This window comes from Serinus canaria, chromosome 13 (genome assembly GCF_022539315.1).
Source record: "Serinus canaria isolate serCan28SL12 chromosome 13, serCan2020, whole genome shotgun sequence".
Lineage (NCBI taxonomy): Eukaryota > Metazoa > Chordata > Aves > Passeriformes > Fringillidae > Serinus > Serinus canaria.
The window spans coordinates 17,363,963-17,378,852 of NC_066327.1; the positions used below are offsets into that span (position 1 = coordinate 17,363,963).

The window sequence follows — 14,890 nt, forward strand, 5'->3', positions numbered from 1 at the left end:
TCAAGCTCCTCCATCTCATGGGCAGGGACACCTTCCACTGTCCAGGTTGCTCCAAGCCCTGTCCAGCCTGGCCTTGGACCCTGTCAGGGGTGGGGCAATGGATCAAACAGGAGAGGGTAGGGTTTCTCTGGAAAAATGGTCTCTTAGAAATGCAGGTAACTTAGGCAGTTATCAGATGGGACACATGAAAGCAAAGGCACGTGAGGAGAAGCAAACAGACCTTTAGCTGCTGCTGGTCCCTCTCCTGGGGAGCTGGGCAGAGCTGCAGGAGAGACCCGGCTGTGCTGTGCTGTGCCTGCCCATCTGTCCTCACCAGAGGGGCTGTGCTGAGCCAGGAATGAGTCCTTCACCTGCCTGACCTGCAGTTCCTGTCCCTGTGCTCGTTCTGCTGAGCTTTCATGGCTCTCTGCTGGGTGGCTCCTCTTGTTTATATTCCTGAAGAATAATGGCAATTAGAGGTGCAGAGGCACAGGTCCCACCCTCATCCTGCCTTCCCGGCAGCCACTTTGGGAATGTCCCTCTGAAATGGCATCTCTGGGACTTCTGTTTAAGAAATTTACTCATAAATCAGCTGCTCCTGTCCCTGAGGATCCTGGATTCTCACCCGCTCTCCTCCCACCCTGATACTCAGCCCCACTTTAATTTGGACAAAAGCCAGGAAAATGCACTGGTGTTTTGCTTTGTTGTGTGTCAGTATAAAAACAGTGACTTGTGCTCAGAGGGGTCCAAATCAGCAGGAATTTCCCCTTGGAAAGGGTGCTCAGGCCCTGGAACTGCCCAGGGAGGGTTGGAGTGCCCATCCCTGGGGGTGCCCCAGGAAGGGCTGGAGGTGGCACTCAGAGCTCTGGGCTGGGGACAAGGTGGGGATTGGGCACAGGTTGGACTTGATGTTCTTGGAGGTCATTTCCAGCCTAAATGATTCTGGGATTCTATGTGTTCATCCTGGGTGGAGAGCTGGTGCCCAGGGGAGTCCCAGGGGTGGTGCTGGCAGGGATGGGGCTGCCAGCCTGCTCCAGAGGCTCTGGTCTTGCACTGGACCCTCAGGGCCCTGGGTGGTTCTCACTGTAGCAAAGACGTTTCCATTTCACGTTGATTTCATTTTCTGGTTCTCTGTTCACATGAAGTTGCAAAGCAAAGCCTGTGCTCAGCCCAGGGGCTCTGCCACGGCTGGGAGCTGCCTGGGGTGGGGAGCGTGGAACTGCGAGGAAATAGGAACTTGATTAATTGCGAGGCTTTGGGCAAAACAAAGCTGTTTCTTCTTCCTTCCACCGCATTGTGGCCGCCTGGCCGGGAGCCACCGTGGCCCTGGAGCAAGCCAAGAGCTGGGAGAGGCGTGTTGGGGCCAGCAGAGCAGGGCTGGGGCTCCCTGGGGACCCTCCTCTGCTGCCGTGTCCCCTGCTGCCCTTCCTTGGGGGATTGAGCACCCCGTGTGTGCTGGGCACCCGTGGGTGACTGCAGGGAGCCCCAGCTGGACCCTGGGGCTGGGGGGAAGTGTCTGCCTCCATCTGCTCCCTGCAGGCACTCAGAGCTCAGCCCAGACCCCAAAACTCTGCTCTTCTGCCTGGTTTGGGTTTGGATCGCCAAGGCCAGCCCCGCGGGGCGGATCTTTGGGCTGCCAAACAATAAATGGCATTTTTGGGGGATTAGGTAAAATCTTGTAATCAGAGCAGCTCCAGAACAGCCTTATCTAAGTGGCTCTTTGAGAGCAGCAGACCAGTTCCCAGCTGTGGTCCCAGGCTGGGACAGGGGGCTTTACACCCAGTGTCTGTGGTTCCAGCAGGGTGGGATGGCTGGAGCTGCTGCAAGAGGTGCCCTGCTGGCCCCCAACCCTGCGTCCCCAGCCCAGGCTTTTGCTGCTTGAAGTGTTGCCTTCCAGGCAGGGTCAGGGTACTCGATTCTTTCACCTCCCCTCCCCTCAATGCCTCCTTGTGTGGCTGCTCAGGGTTGGCATCTTTGTGCCTCAGTCAGGGGTTGGTTTGTGCTCAGGAGGAGCAGAGATTGCTGCCAGGCTAGAACAGAACCCGCCTATCTCCCAGTCCTCTTACTTGAGAAAAGCTCCTAAAATTCCCAGTCTGCTGTTTGGCTGATTCCAGATGACATAACATTCAAACTATCTTGTGACTTATTTATTTTTTTTGGTGCAGACTGTTGTGAGGGTGTCTGTGTGTTTGTTTCTTTTAGAGCAGATTTAACTTGGGAGTCCTAGATCATGCCTGTGGTGAGAAAGCTCCATAAACCAGAGTGATTCAGGGCTCTGGCAAATGTCCTTAAACCTGGCTCATGGAAAACACCAGCAGCAAACTCAGTAGACTCCACAGATAAATATACTTGAGGCTTAGTTGCTGATGGCCATATAATCTTTCAATTTATATCTATATCTGTATATATCCATGTATATGTACAGATTCTGTATAGAAGGTTGAACTTTATCATCTTGGAGGCCTTTTCCAACCTTAATGATTCCATGAATTCCTTCCCTTGTTGTGCTTAAATAATCCAGGATTTACTTTCTGAGCATCTGTATCCTCCCAGGAGGTATTTTAAGATGTGTGGAAAGGAGCAATGCCTGTGGGCTGCAGGAGCAGGGGTTTGTGGAGGGCAGGGGGAGGTGGTGGATTGCCCTTTGAGGTGGGCAAACCCTTTCAGGCTGTTTGGGTAAGAGAAGCCCCCAGCAGTGGGATCCTGCCTGCCCCAGCATCTCTGTGTGCTGCTCTGGGCTGGCAGGAGGAAAGGTGGGATGTGTTTTCCTGCTGTGTGGGCTTTCCACGGGCCCTGGAGTTTGGCACAGCAACTGTGCAAAGCTTGAGCTCCCCCACTTTTGGGTCAGCTCTTGGTCTAGAAACTTTCCACAAACTGAACTTGAAAGTGAAGGCAAATATTCTCATAAAACGAGTCTCCAGCCCTGTGGCCAGCCCCATGTGACCCAGAGGTCATAGATCAAAACATTTCTTCCATCTCATCCCTCAAACAAAGGGAATTTGTTTGAGGGATGAGATGGAAGAGATAGAACAGTGCTCTTCACTGCTGAGAGCCCTCTGCTAACAGGAGCAGGAATGACTTGGGGTGGCTCTGAATCCTCTGCCTTGCCCTGGCCATGGGCTCCTCTGGGCTCTGGTGGCACGGGGGTGTGTGAGTGGCTGCAGATGGACAGACAGATGGACAGATGAACTTCAGAGGCTCTGCACTCCAGGCCACCCCACAGCTCCTGCAGCCTGACTCCCACCATCCACAGCTTTTCCCAGAGCTGCCCCTCAGGAGACTCCTCAGATGTTTCTGCCTTTGAAGAGCACTGTTCCATCTGGGTGATGCTCAGGGAACATCTAAGGGTGCTTCTCGCAAGCTGAATTAATTTAGATTTCCTTGCAAGAGTTCTAAAAATGCACCTTAAACTTCAGCAGCACATGATGCTTAAGAGGCAGCTTTCTGGAAAGCCTTGGACAAAAAGAGATCTTGCACTTGCTTTCCTAATTCCTGTAATTAGTGTGGAGATCGCTGCATAGCAGCATCTTCTTCAAAGAAACTGCCTCAGACAAATATTGGCTAATGGAAATTTTACTTTCAAATGGAGCAGGGTTTGAAATCCATCCCAGCCACTGTGGGGGGATGGATGCAGGAATCAAAGATGCTCCACCAAAGCCTTCCTGGGGGCAGTCACAGGCACTCTGTGTGCTGAGCTGCTGTGGGGAGCTCGGGATCATCATCCTGCTGGCCAAGCCTCTCTATTTTCTCTTTCTCCTCCCTTGTCTGCCTTCTCCCCTTTGAATTTGGGGTCCTGGGGTGTTCTGCCTGCCCCATCCAGCTCCGCTCCCAGCCCCTCTGCTCAGTCAGTGTCTGAGTTTCCTTTGGGCAGAATCTCAAGTGTGAGCCCAGCCAAACCTTTCATTGAGCCTGCTGAAAGCAGAATGATGGTACATTAGGTCTTCCTGCCACCCATAAATGTCACCTCAGGTGAAATATAGTAGAGAAACGGCCAAGTGCATTCTTTGGTTCCTCTTTTTGCAGGGAGGTCAAATTCAAAACCAAGGACGTGGCCCAGACTCTCCCTTGTAAGTCTTTTGACAGCTCTGGGAGTGTTCTTGAGGCAGTGCTGGGCTCCAGCCCCACCACACAGCTCTGGGAGTGCTGAAAGCATCCCAGAGCTCCCCCGTGGCCCGGCTGGCAGGAGCTGGGCTGGCACAGGGGACGTGAGCAGGGTTCAGATGGGGACCACCCTGGGGCCACCCCTGCACACCGTCCCATTTCCCCTTTCCCAGCAGAAGGCTGACAAGTGCCCCAAAGGGACTGAGCAGAGCAGGGCTGCTGCTCACGGAGACACCGTGTCTCCTCTGAAAGGGGATCCTTGTGCCTAACTAATCTCCTAAATTAGCTGGAGCTGTAGGGCCTCTGCTTTCCCCTCACCTGGGGGTAACCCAATCCCGTGGCTGCTGTGCAGACACTGGTGACAGGGCAGTGCTAAGCTGGGACATTGTCAGCAGCCCCAGAGCTGTCACAGTCCCCTGCCTGTCCCCAGGCTGGCACTGTGCCCGGGGCTGGGAGTGAGGGATCCTCAGGGAAGGTGTCCTGGCTGGGCACTAGGAAGGGAACTGCTGGGGAGCTTGGGCAGACAGCACAGCAGTGGGTGCAGCACAGGGAGATTTGGGAAAGCACACAGGAAAAGGAGTGGAAAAACAGCTAACCAGAAAAAAGTCAATTGAGTGTATTAATCTTTGCTGTATTTGAGTACTGGGAAGGGTTCTCCAAGGCTACATGTCCAGCTTGATGGCAGAGAGAGAAATTGAGGCTGGGCCAGTAAACTGGGAGGGTTGTGGTGCTCACACCTCCCAGCTGTGCGACTGGAGGAGGGGAGTTTTGCTGGTTAGAGCTGCTGAGGCAAAAAATCTTATTACAAAGTTTGGTGGTTTTAAGTGAAAAAAAAGATGGAAAAAGAAAGAACAGAACTAACATGGTGTTTCTTTTGATAAATATGATGGAGTTGGATTGTTTCAGTGTTGTGGTCTGTGGGGTCCGCAGTGAAATGCTCTGATCAGCTTTTGTAACTGGTGTGTGCAGAATGCTGCAGAGCAAAGCAGCTCGAGGCCAAATGGACAAAACAAAATCAGGAAAACCAAGAAAATGCAGAAAATTATTATGCATTGTCTTTACTCATCCATTATTTTCAATCACCTTCTCAGGCCCAAGTAATCCCATTGTTTTTCCACTGTGTGTGCTCTCCGTGGGCAGTGTTGGCTCCTTGTGCAGAGAGGAGATTTACACTCTAAAAAATGAGAGTTTGAGCCCGTGGTGCTAATGAGGCTCAAAGGAACTGTCTTTGTTTTCTGTTAGGATCTGAGCCTGGAAGTGGCCTCCTATCAAGTTATGTTGGGAATATTCCTTAGCCAGGAATGAATTTTTTGCAGTGGGGAATAACTGTTCTGGTCGTTTCCAGAAACTGCTTAAAAAGTGAAAGGAACCTCTCCCCCTTTGGAGAGCTCCTGGGGGGAGTTGCTGCTGCCATCCCAAAGTCTGTACCCTCCTTGGGGGGTGGCAGAGCACTGTTTTTCCCCCTGGGAGCATGTGGGGCAGAGCAGGGGATCCCCCATTGCCTGCCTTGGCCATCCAGGGTCCCTCCTGGCTCCTGCAGCAGAACAGCTCTGCCAGCCAGAGGAGGGCTCAGCGTGGGGAAACAAGGACCAAATGCCCTCACTTTGCACCCAAAGCCAGGCTGCCAGGGCTCTGGGGCAGCACGGGGTGGGTGCTGCAGGGCTGGACCTACCGGAGCCTTGGGCAGGGGTCAGGGCTGCCCTCCCCCAGGGCAGGTGGTGGAGGCTGGCAGCAAGGACAGTGTCCTTCTGTATCCCTCACTTCCCTGCAGCTCTGAGCTCCCAAAAGGAGGTCACCCTCAGGCACACAGCTCAGGTTGAGCTGCTGGTGGCTGGCAGAGCCAGCTCGGCAGTGCCGTGGGGCCGCCTGGGGCACAGGATGTGTTTAGCTCAAATATTTGATCCTCCCAAACCCCCCACAGCTGAGCTGGGAGCTGTGATCCCACAGGGACTTTAATTTCCTTCATTTTCCAAGGATCCCATATGGTTGTTGGGGTGGCAGATGGGAGAGTTTTCTTTTCAGGGGGATGTAAGATTGCAGTGCATTGAATGCCAGAGAGGAGTGAGATTTCTGGAGGGCTGTTGAATTCTGCTTAATTGCAAACAGAATTTGTTGGTGACTAATGCACCCAGCCTTGCAGCATTATCTCATGTTAGAAGCTGTGGCACGATGGAGAAGCCATGACTAAGGCACTGGCTCCTGATTTACCAACACTTCCCTCCTAAACTGCCGCTTTGGCTCCCTGCTGCCACATTACAACTTTTCTATTAATAATTAAGAGCTTTAACACAGTTTGAAAGCACTCGGTTCAACATAAAACCTTCCAGCCTGATTTTGAGTCAGCTGACAGCCTTTTGGACAGAGAGGAAGAGGGAGGGGGTATTGATGGAGCAGAAAATGCAGCTGCTGAGTAAAAGGTGGAGTGAGATATTGGGAAGCAATCCTTCCCTGTGAGGGTGGGCAGGCCCTGGCACAGGTGTCCAGAGCAGCTGGGGCTGCCCCTGGGTCCCTGGCAGTGCCCAAGGCCAGGCTGGACAGGGCTTGGACAGCCTGGGACAGTGGAAGGTTGGGGTGGCACTGGATGGGCTTTAAGGTCCCTTCCAGCCCCAGGCCATTCTGTGACTCCAGGTCCTGTCCAGGCAGGTTTGTGTGGAGCTGTGGCTGCCTCCACTCCCTGCCCTGCCCCGTCTCCCCCTGCCTGTCCCGGTGCTGGGACTGTGAGAGCAGCCACTGCTGGGTCTGTAGCTTGCTGGTGGTACTGGTAACTCTCTGGCTCAAACCAGTTGTGCAGCTGTTACTGAAATGCCCTTCCCTGTTAAGATGTCACCATGTCCAATCACCTGAAGCTCACCTGGCACAAGGACACCTGTGCTGGCACCAGGCTGGTGCTGCAGCTTCCTTCCTGCAGTGCCTGCAGCGCTTGCTCATGCTGAGAACTCTTCCACTGCTGACTCTCTGCTTGCTCCCTCGCTGTCTGCAGCACTAGCAGCAGGCTCTGAGCTCCGTGCCAGAATTCTGTACCTGTCACCTCCTCCCTCTGCACCATCGAGCACCATCCGTCTGCGCCCGGAGATGGGAATGTGGGACAGCAGCTCCAGCTCTCCTCCCCAGAGCCAGAACTCATCCTGGGCTCGCTCTTATTCAAGTGGAAAAGCTTTTGGATGGTTTCTGAAATGACTAAAGCGGGGAAATATTCCCACACATGGGAAATCAGCCAAGCAGCAAAGTGACAAGACAAACCCATGTGCTGGGTGTCATCAGGATTACAGAGGGACACGTCCGTGTTGTTGGAAAGAAGATCCTGAAATCTGTGCTGATGGAGATGGCAAACTGGTAAATGGAGATGTGGGGAAGGTCTGTACTGAAGAATTTGAGAATTTTTGGACCAGTTTGGTCAAGTGATGCTGACCACAGGCCATTCCAGCCGCTAATTTCTTTAAATTTCTTTAAATTTTTCCCTCCCAAACAAGCATGCAGCAACATTGCTCCCAAGAGAGCAACACTGCAGAGTTTAACATCGTTTTTCTTGCTTTAAAGTACCAAGCAAAGGAAGAGCCCTGTGAGCTGGTGGTCAGGTCTGGGGTGGTTCTGCCAGGAGTGACCAGGAGCTGCTTCCTAGAGCCCATCCATCACTCCAAGCTTTGCTAGGACCTGCTGCACTGCTTGAGCTCCATGAGCTTCCCAAACCCAGGCTGCCTCCCATTTCATTTAGGCAACGGAGCCATGGCTGCTGGTGAGCTGCAGTCTTGTCCTTGTTTCAGCAGAGCTGAAGTGCTCTGGCATTACATAAAGCTGTAATTTTCTTTTTTCTTGTTACCTTTGAGAAGAACCTTATGTTCCGCAGCTTTGTTCTATAGGAATAGATCAGGGAGCGAAGGGCTGGGTGGTCCTTGATGTATTTTTCTGCAGTCAGGTACTGATCATGTCAGAAGGGGAATATTGTTGTTTATTCTTGAGGTGATTTCATGAAAGGGCTGGAATGCATCAGTGGGCTCTGCCCGTCCATAGCTCTGAGATGTTCTGTGGCAGAAATAGCCCCGAGTTCCACAAAAATAAACAGGTTGTAAACATGTTTGAAGTGGAACCGATGTCCTCTCGGCCAGGAGATCAAAGCAGCAGAAGTTGTCTGGAGACCTGCTGAGAGGTGCTCTGAGAGCTGCACATGCCTGGGGGCCTGAGCCGGCTGTGGAGCGCCAGAGGCAGCCTGGGCAGAGGAAGAGGAATGAAAGAGGCAGGTTAGGAGAAAAGAGCACAAAAAAATTTTTTTAGCCCCAGCAACTCCAGCAGAGTCTTGAAACAAGAGTTACTGCTTTTTTTCAGTGTTTGGGCAGCAAACAAAACATCTGCTTGGGAAAGGCAGCATGTACGGCCGGCACGGGAAGCAGGGAGGAGGATTTATCTCCTAAATTCATGTCCAAGTACTGTGTTTGCTGGAAGAGTGGGATTGCCAGAGGGACACATGGAGCAGAAGGTGCAGGTGCCCCTGCAGGTGCTGTGGCACAGTGCCCTCCTTGCCCTGCCCGTGCCCAGCAGTGCTCCCTCCCTGTGGGATCGCAGCCACTGCTTCTGAGGCGCAGTCGGACCAGCAGGAAGGGCAAGAGCCTCAGGATGCCTTGGGCTACAGACTTGTGGAGTTCCCCCAGCTGCTTCTGCTAGGGAAAGGTCCATTCTCACCTTGGAAGACTCTAATTTGAGCCATTTCTTTGTTTCCTGCTTCTGATGGTTTTGGTTCTTAGCAATTTTCTCTGTTTTGTTTCCACTGTGCACCCAACAGGAAGAGCCCCTCGCAAAGCCCTCCTGAGTAAGAAGAAGGAAAAAAACCGTCCAGCTGACATTTGCTGCCTGCAGGCAGCTGCCAGAACTTCCCCCCAGCCTCTCACCATCTCTGCTCTTTTTGTGAGAAACAAAGGAAATTGGATCCTACAAGAAGACTGTTTTCCAAAACGCCAGAGATCTCGGGATAGCCCATTCCCCCCTGTGCACTGACACCTCCAGCGAGGCAGGACTTGAGTCTGGCAGTCACATAAGCTCAGGAGGGTGAAACTCAAGCAGTAGCTTGGAAATAAATACCTGTATTTCATGGGAGGGAGGTGAACCCTTCATGCCCATCATACCCCAGGGTCTGTCGGTCCTGGGCAGCTGCTCCGGTGAGTCCTGAGCTGTCCATGGGTTCTTCTTGAGGAAATGTTCTGGAAGGACTTGCAGAGCAGCTCAGTCACTGTAGGACCGTGTTCATCTCCTCTGTGAGCACCTGATGGGCACAGGGTGCTCTGCACACCCCAATGCACACGCTGGAGTTAGTGATCCGCTCTTTCCGTGGGTTTGTTGGGCACAGAGTGTTTTCTGTGACACCAAGGATCCAAAGACACCAAAATTCTGCTCCAAACTACTGATAGCTTCTCAGGCAGAGGCCAGCCCAAGTGTTGGTTCTTTCAGGCTTTTCCCCCGGGTAACTCTGAGATCCTGCTGGTTGCATTCCCCACTGTCATGAGCGGAGCGGGCGCGCAGTTGTGGAGCAATGACAGCGCCTTGAGGAGAAATTAGAGCTGCATTCTTCTGCCATGATTTCATCTCAAAAAGTGCAGTAGCAATTTCCAGTCCTGGAGCCCTCTGTCACTGGATTTTCCTTCCTTTGTGCAGTGGAGAGAGCCACGGCTGATGGCAGACATGGTGTCCATCCTGTGCTGGCACACCAGAGCCACGTCACAGTGCCCATCTCATGCTGGCACACCCAGTGCCATGTCACAGTGGCCATCCCATCACTGGCACACCAGAGCCATGTCACAGTGCCCATCCCATGCTGGCACACCCAGTGCCATGTCACAGTGGCCATCCCATGCTGGCACACCCAGTGCCATGGCCTCTTGCACCTGGAGCCTGCTGCCCACAGCCACAGTGCTGGGAGAGCTGGTGGTTGTTGGTGGCCGCTCTCAGCAGGACAAGCTCAGCCACATTTTGGTCACCTGCTGATTGCCCCTCCAAGTCCCACCTTGGCCAGGCTCCTCTTGGAGAAGGGAATTGCTAGGCCATCTCTTTGAAAGCAGTGGTGCTTAAAGGGTTAATTTTGGCAGTTTGCCATGACTTGTGACCTTGGTAGCACCTCTGGTTTGGGGGTGGGCATAGATGGAGTATCTGGTAAGTACCAATGGCTGTCAGGTTTGGTAGAGACCAAGGAAAACTCATTTTTCAAAAGATGCACAGTTTTGATGATAGAAATGCTAAAGGATTGTTTTTAAATAGTGATGATTATTAGCAGAACATTTGGAGGATCTCGTTGATAGCCTGCCTGACAGCATTCCCTGTTTCCCAGCCTCTGGTGAAGTCATGCTGCACTCACTGCTGTATCCATTTCTCTATGTGTGTAATCTTCTGATGTAATAAAGGTGTTGCCTGTAATTTCAGAGGGAATTAATCAGTGTCTGTTGAATCCAGTGACACAGCTTCTGCAGGGAGTCAAGCCAAGAGCTTAAGCAGAGATGGTCCAATTTCCAAGAGGAAAAGCAACCGTGTCATAAATATCCCCCCATGGTGGCAGCCAGAGGACACTGGGGAAGGTTAAACGTTGGTCTGAACTCCTGAGGTTCTCCACGTGTTCTGGAGCCACCATTCCCTGAATCCCTTCCCTCTACCCCAGGAGGCCCCAGCTGAGGGCTGAGGACAGAATCCTGGGGGTTGTGCTCTGTCCCCACCTCATCAGACCTGTGTGATCAGAGGTGCTGTCCCTCTTTCAAGGAGGAAACATAAGTCATGATGCTTTTACAAAACTTGTTTTTACAGAGGCACTTGCAGTGTGGAGAGAGATTTCTGGTGTTTCATCAGGGATGGAGTTTCTAATCTGAACTGGATAGGGAATACCAATGAGTGCTAAGCAGAGAAGCAGTAAATTAATCAAACTGGTATTTTAGTACAATAATTGCTTTTTGGTGAACTTGAGAATGACCTGAATTGAACAGTTTGGAAGGACCCAAAAACTTCTGTGTGCAATTACCGGTTCAGTAACTCGATTCAGCTCCAGTTGGCAGCTGTGGCTTCAGGAATCAGCACGAGGGGAAAAAGGGATGTAAAACTTGGAAAACTAAATCAATGGCATTTTTATACACTGAACGTATGAGCACCACAGGTGACAGACAGAGGGGGTTGGAGGCTGCTTGCAGGCATCATTAACATCCAGAAATACCAGCAGCTCTTTCTGGGAGCTCTGGGGGAAGCACAGGCAGGTAAGTGGCTGTGCTGCAGCACAGACCCTTGGCACACGGGGTGCCAGGTGCCATCGACAGTGGATGCACCTGGGGCAATGGAGTGGGGTTTGACTGGAAGATCCAGCTCTTGTTGTCCAGACGAATGCAGACCCAGCCTTGAAACACTCCCCAAGGTCTTGGCACTTCATTCTGTAGCTGTGTCTCACGCTGGGAATACTCCCAAGGCACTCGCTATCGTCGGCTGCCGTCTGTGTGTCTCTGGGTTGCTGTTTGTTGCTGTGCTTGCACGTTGATAAGGTCTCTGGTTATGTCTTGCAGCCCTCAGAATCCAAGCCCAACGTCACCCCTCTCACCGTCCTGGCCCATGTTCTCTGCGCCATCAAGTCCTATGCCCACCTCCTCTACGTCCAGCGACTCATCCCCCATCAGGTCTGTTGCACAATTCGCTTGGCTTTTTGTTGCTTTTGCTGTTTCTGTTGAATTTCCCTGTTTTCCCCCACTTCACTTCCCTTTTCCTTGGCATCCTGCTTGAACCCTCCCAAGCAGCTGTCTGCACTCAGCAAGAGGGGAGCTTTCAAGCCCTCCTGCTCCAGGAGAGCCCCTTGGAGCAGCCCGAGTCAGGCTGGAGCCAGCAGCCCCCAGGTGAGGGGAGCAGGAGCTTGCTCGGTGTCACTGCCGGGCCCAGCTCAGCACTGCGCTGGCTTTGCTCTGCTCTGCAACAGGTAAGAAGTGTACTGAGAGGAGTAAAGAGTCTTTGGAAAGCTCTGCCACCCCTGGCTTTCTGGCCATGGCCTTGTCTGGGATCCCAGGAGGGTGATGGGCACGGGGTAGCACAGGCTGCTCCCAGGCTAAAGGTCCTTGGGCACTGCTGGAGCAAACCCTTCCTGGAAGCTGCAGAGGAACCAGGGCAGGATTCCCAGCGAGTCCCAGAGCAGTGGGTCAGGCTGAGCTGTGTGCCAGCCCCGTGGTGTCCCCCTGTGCCCTGAGCAGGTGCTGCCCGGGGTCCTGTGCCCTTGGCACCAGTGATGGCATTGTGCCCTGAGAGCCCCTTGAGCCTGGAAATTCCTTTTGTTTTCCACCTGATGGTCTCAAGCACTCCGTGTGAGCAGTGCCTCCTGGCAGTGAAGGACCCTCTGGAGTGGGAGGATTGTTTGCCCATCCTGGTTTTTAAGTGTTTGGGAGCTGCTCGTGTCAGGCAGCTGGAATTTGGAGAAGAGAGATCTCCATTTCAGGGCTTTCTTTGCAGCAGAGCCAAAACCATTCCCAGCTCCTTGGTTTGGACTTTGGTGTGAAGGGGAGCTGCTCTTGCCTTGCTGCTTCCCTGGGCTCATCCAAGATCTCAGGAACTTCAAGTCCTTGGAAAGATAAAATATCGGTAAAGCCACTGATCTGAGAATGGTGACATCTTGTTCCCCAGCCCAGCAGCTCCTGGGGGCACTTTTTCGCTTCCCTTGGCCATGTCACAGCTGAGCAGCAGTGCTGGATGTGTCTGGCTGCTCCGATGGCCAGGGCCTGGCTGGGCTGGCACTGTCACTGTCACTGCAGCCTGGCAGTGTCCCAGCTTTCCACCAGCCCTGCTCCAGCCCAAAGCTGGGAAGGATGGGTGGGGATTCCAGGTGCAGGGACAGCTCTGTGTGCCTGTGCTGTGCCTGAGGAGCCCTGAGGTCCCTCATTTTCTTCTCTCTGCCAGCAGTTGCTCCATTCCTGTCTCTCCCTGCTCCAATTCCCTCCCCTGCAGCGTGGGCATGCTGACACTTCCAGCAAAATCTAATGGCTGTTAAATCTTTTTTACCTTTAGGTACAGTCTCTAAAGAAGTGCAGCAAATCCTTCATGGACCTGCTTGTCTTTCTGTTTTGATATAACCTAACCAAGTGCTTATTCTTCCTTGTGAAATTGTTCTTGTGGTTGCAGCTGCACTTGGATGGGTTTGGCAGAGCAGGGCCAGGGGCAGCGGGTCAGTGCCAGCACCTGCTGCCCCCTTTGCTCTGTGCCAGCCTCTGGTCAGTGATGGCCCCTCATTTACAGAACATTCCAGCTCCAGCCTAGAGGAGATGAGGGGACCCCTGGGCTGGGCTGGTGCTGTTTGGGCACCAGTGTGGGCTCCAGTTCAGCTGGGCTCAGACTGGGATTTGCACTGGGGTGAAACGTGGCTCATCCCCGAGAGCCTTCAGCCTCTGCTGGTGTCTCCCTCCCTCCCTCTGGGGCAGCAGAGCAGCAGTGCGAGCAGAGGGGCACAGCACGGTGAGGGGTCTGAGTGGCCCTGTGCCCACTGGTGCCTCTCTTGCAGCTCCCCTCTGCGCAAGGCCCGCGCGCTCTACGCCTGCAAGGCCGAGCACGACTCCGAGCTCTCCTTCACGGCCGGCACTGTCTTCGACAACGGTGAGTGCTGGGTCCTCCAGGCCAGCCCTGCTCCCAGCCTGTGCCATGGCCAGCCCTGCTCCCAGCCTGTTCCATGGCCAGCCCTGCTCCCAGCCTGTTCCATGGCCAGCCCTGCTCCCAGCCTGTTCCATGGCCAGCCCTGCTCCCACTCTGTCCCTCAGGCCTTGCACACCCCTGGGCTCCTCCAGGCATGGCCAGCCCTGCTCCCAGCCTGTCCCTCAGGCCTTGCCCACCCCTGGGCCCCTCAGGCACAGCCAGCCCTGCTCCCAGCCTGTCCCTCAGGCCTTGCCCACCCCTGGGCCCCTCAGGCACAGCCAGCCCTGCTCCCAGCCTGTTCCATGGCCAGCCCTGCTCCCAGCCTGTGCCATGACCAGCCCTGCTCCCGCTCTGTCCCTCGGGCCCTGCACACCCCCTGGGCTCCAAATCCTCCTGTGGCTCCCGACCCCTCCCCTAAGCTCAAGGGAGACCCTGGTGAGCTGTGCCTGCCCCAGCGTTTGCCATTCCCAGAGCTGTTCTGTGCAGGGGAGATGAGATTCCAGATATCAGCACCAGAAATACTCGGGGCAGCTGCTGCAATGTTTTGTGCAGGAGATGGGAAAGCCACGTGTGCTTTTTCCCTCAGGATAGGAGCGCTGGAGCAGGTGGGCTTTGCTCACTCAGACCACGCTAATGAACTCAGATTTGGTGTTTCCTGCACCAAGAGTTTGTGCCCCATGGAGCTGAGCAGCTCTGGCTTAGTTATAATCCCAGTGTAACGAAAAGACTTTTTACTCCTTTCCAAGTCATTCTTGACTTTTAAATGTTAAGCATTGTCATTTGGGAAGCTGCTACCACATGCACTGTTTTTGCCCAGGGATATAGAGGCGAACACAGCAGAAAGGGGAGGAGAATGAATACATGTGAATTAAAGACAATCCTTCTCCGAAGCAGCTCCATAGTCATCTTATAAATAAACATGGTCTCCCCTCTGAGGGCCCGTGGGAATCAGAGCAGCTAGGAGGGGAACAAGTTTGAATTAAATACATTATGTTTGCTGATAAAAATCAATGGATTATTCAAGGGAAAAAGTACACAGCGTGTTCCAGTCACTCAGCAGCGCAGCCGGGGCTCACGTTGGCTGGGGGACGTGAGGTACAGCCAGCCTGGCTTGGTGGGACTCTTGCTGTGATCAAGGGCCTTCTCAAACCCCAGCGAAGGCAAAGGGGCCTTGGCAGCACTTGGAGCCAGGTTC

The 14,890-nt window shown here is 53.5% G+C and overlaps 1 protein-coding gene and 1 long non-coding RNA gene across 5 annotated transcripts in view; one reads left to right on the forward strand and one right to left on the reverse strand.

Annotated features, from left to right (window-relative positions):
- The window catches only part of ARHGAP26 (Rho GTPase activating protein 26), a 113,979-nt gene that overhangs the window by 88,128 nt on the left and 10,961 nt on the right, over positions 1-14,890 (forward strand). For 2 of the 4 annotated variants that reach the window (XM_050979801.1, XM_050979797.1), the window contains exons 21-22: positions 11,598-11,708; positions 13,568-13,659. In XM_050979801.1, coding sequence (XP_050835758.1) covers positions 11,598-11,708; positions 13,568-13,659 — 203 coding nt within the window. Of the gene's footprint in view, positions 1-8,854; positions 10,482-11,597; positions 11,709-13,567; positions 13,660-14,890 lie in introns of those variants that run through there. The other 2 variants (XM_050979798.1, XM_050979799.1) reach the window with 2 other exon arrangements.
- LOC127060123 (uncharacterized) lies at positions 5,114-9,275 on the reverse strand. The gene is made up of 2 exons (XR_007778774.1): positions 9,151-9,275; positions 5,114-8,284 (listed from the first exon to the last, which is right to left on the reverse strand). It is a non-coding gene; the product is annotated as an uncharacterized LOC127060123 (long non-coding RNA).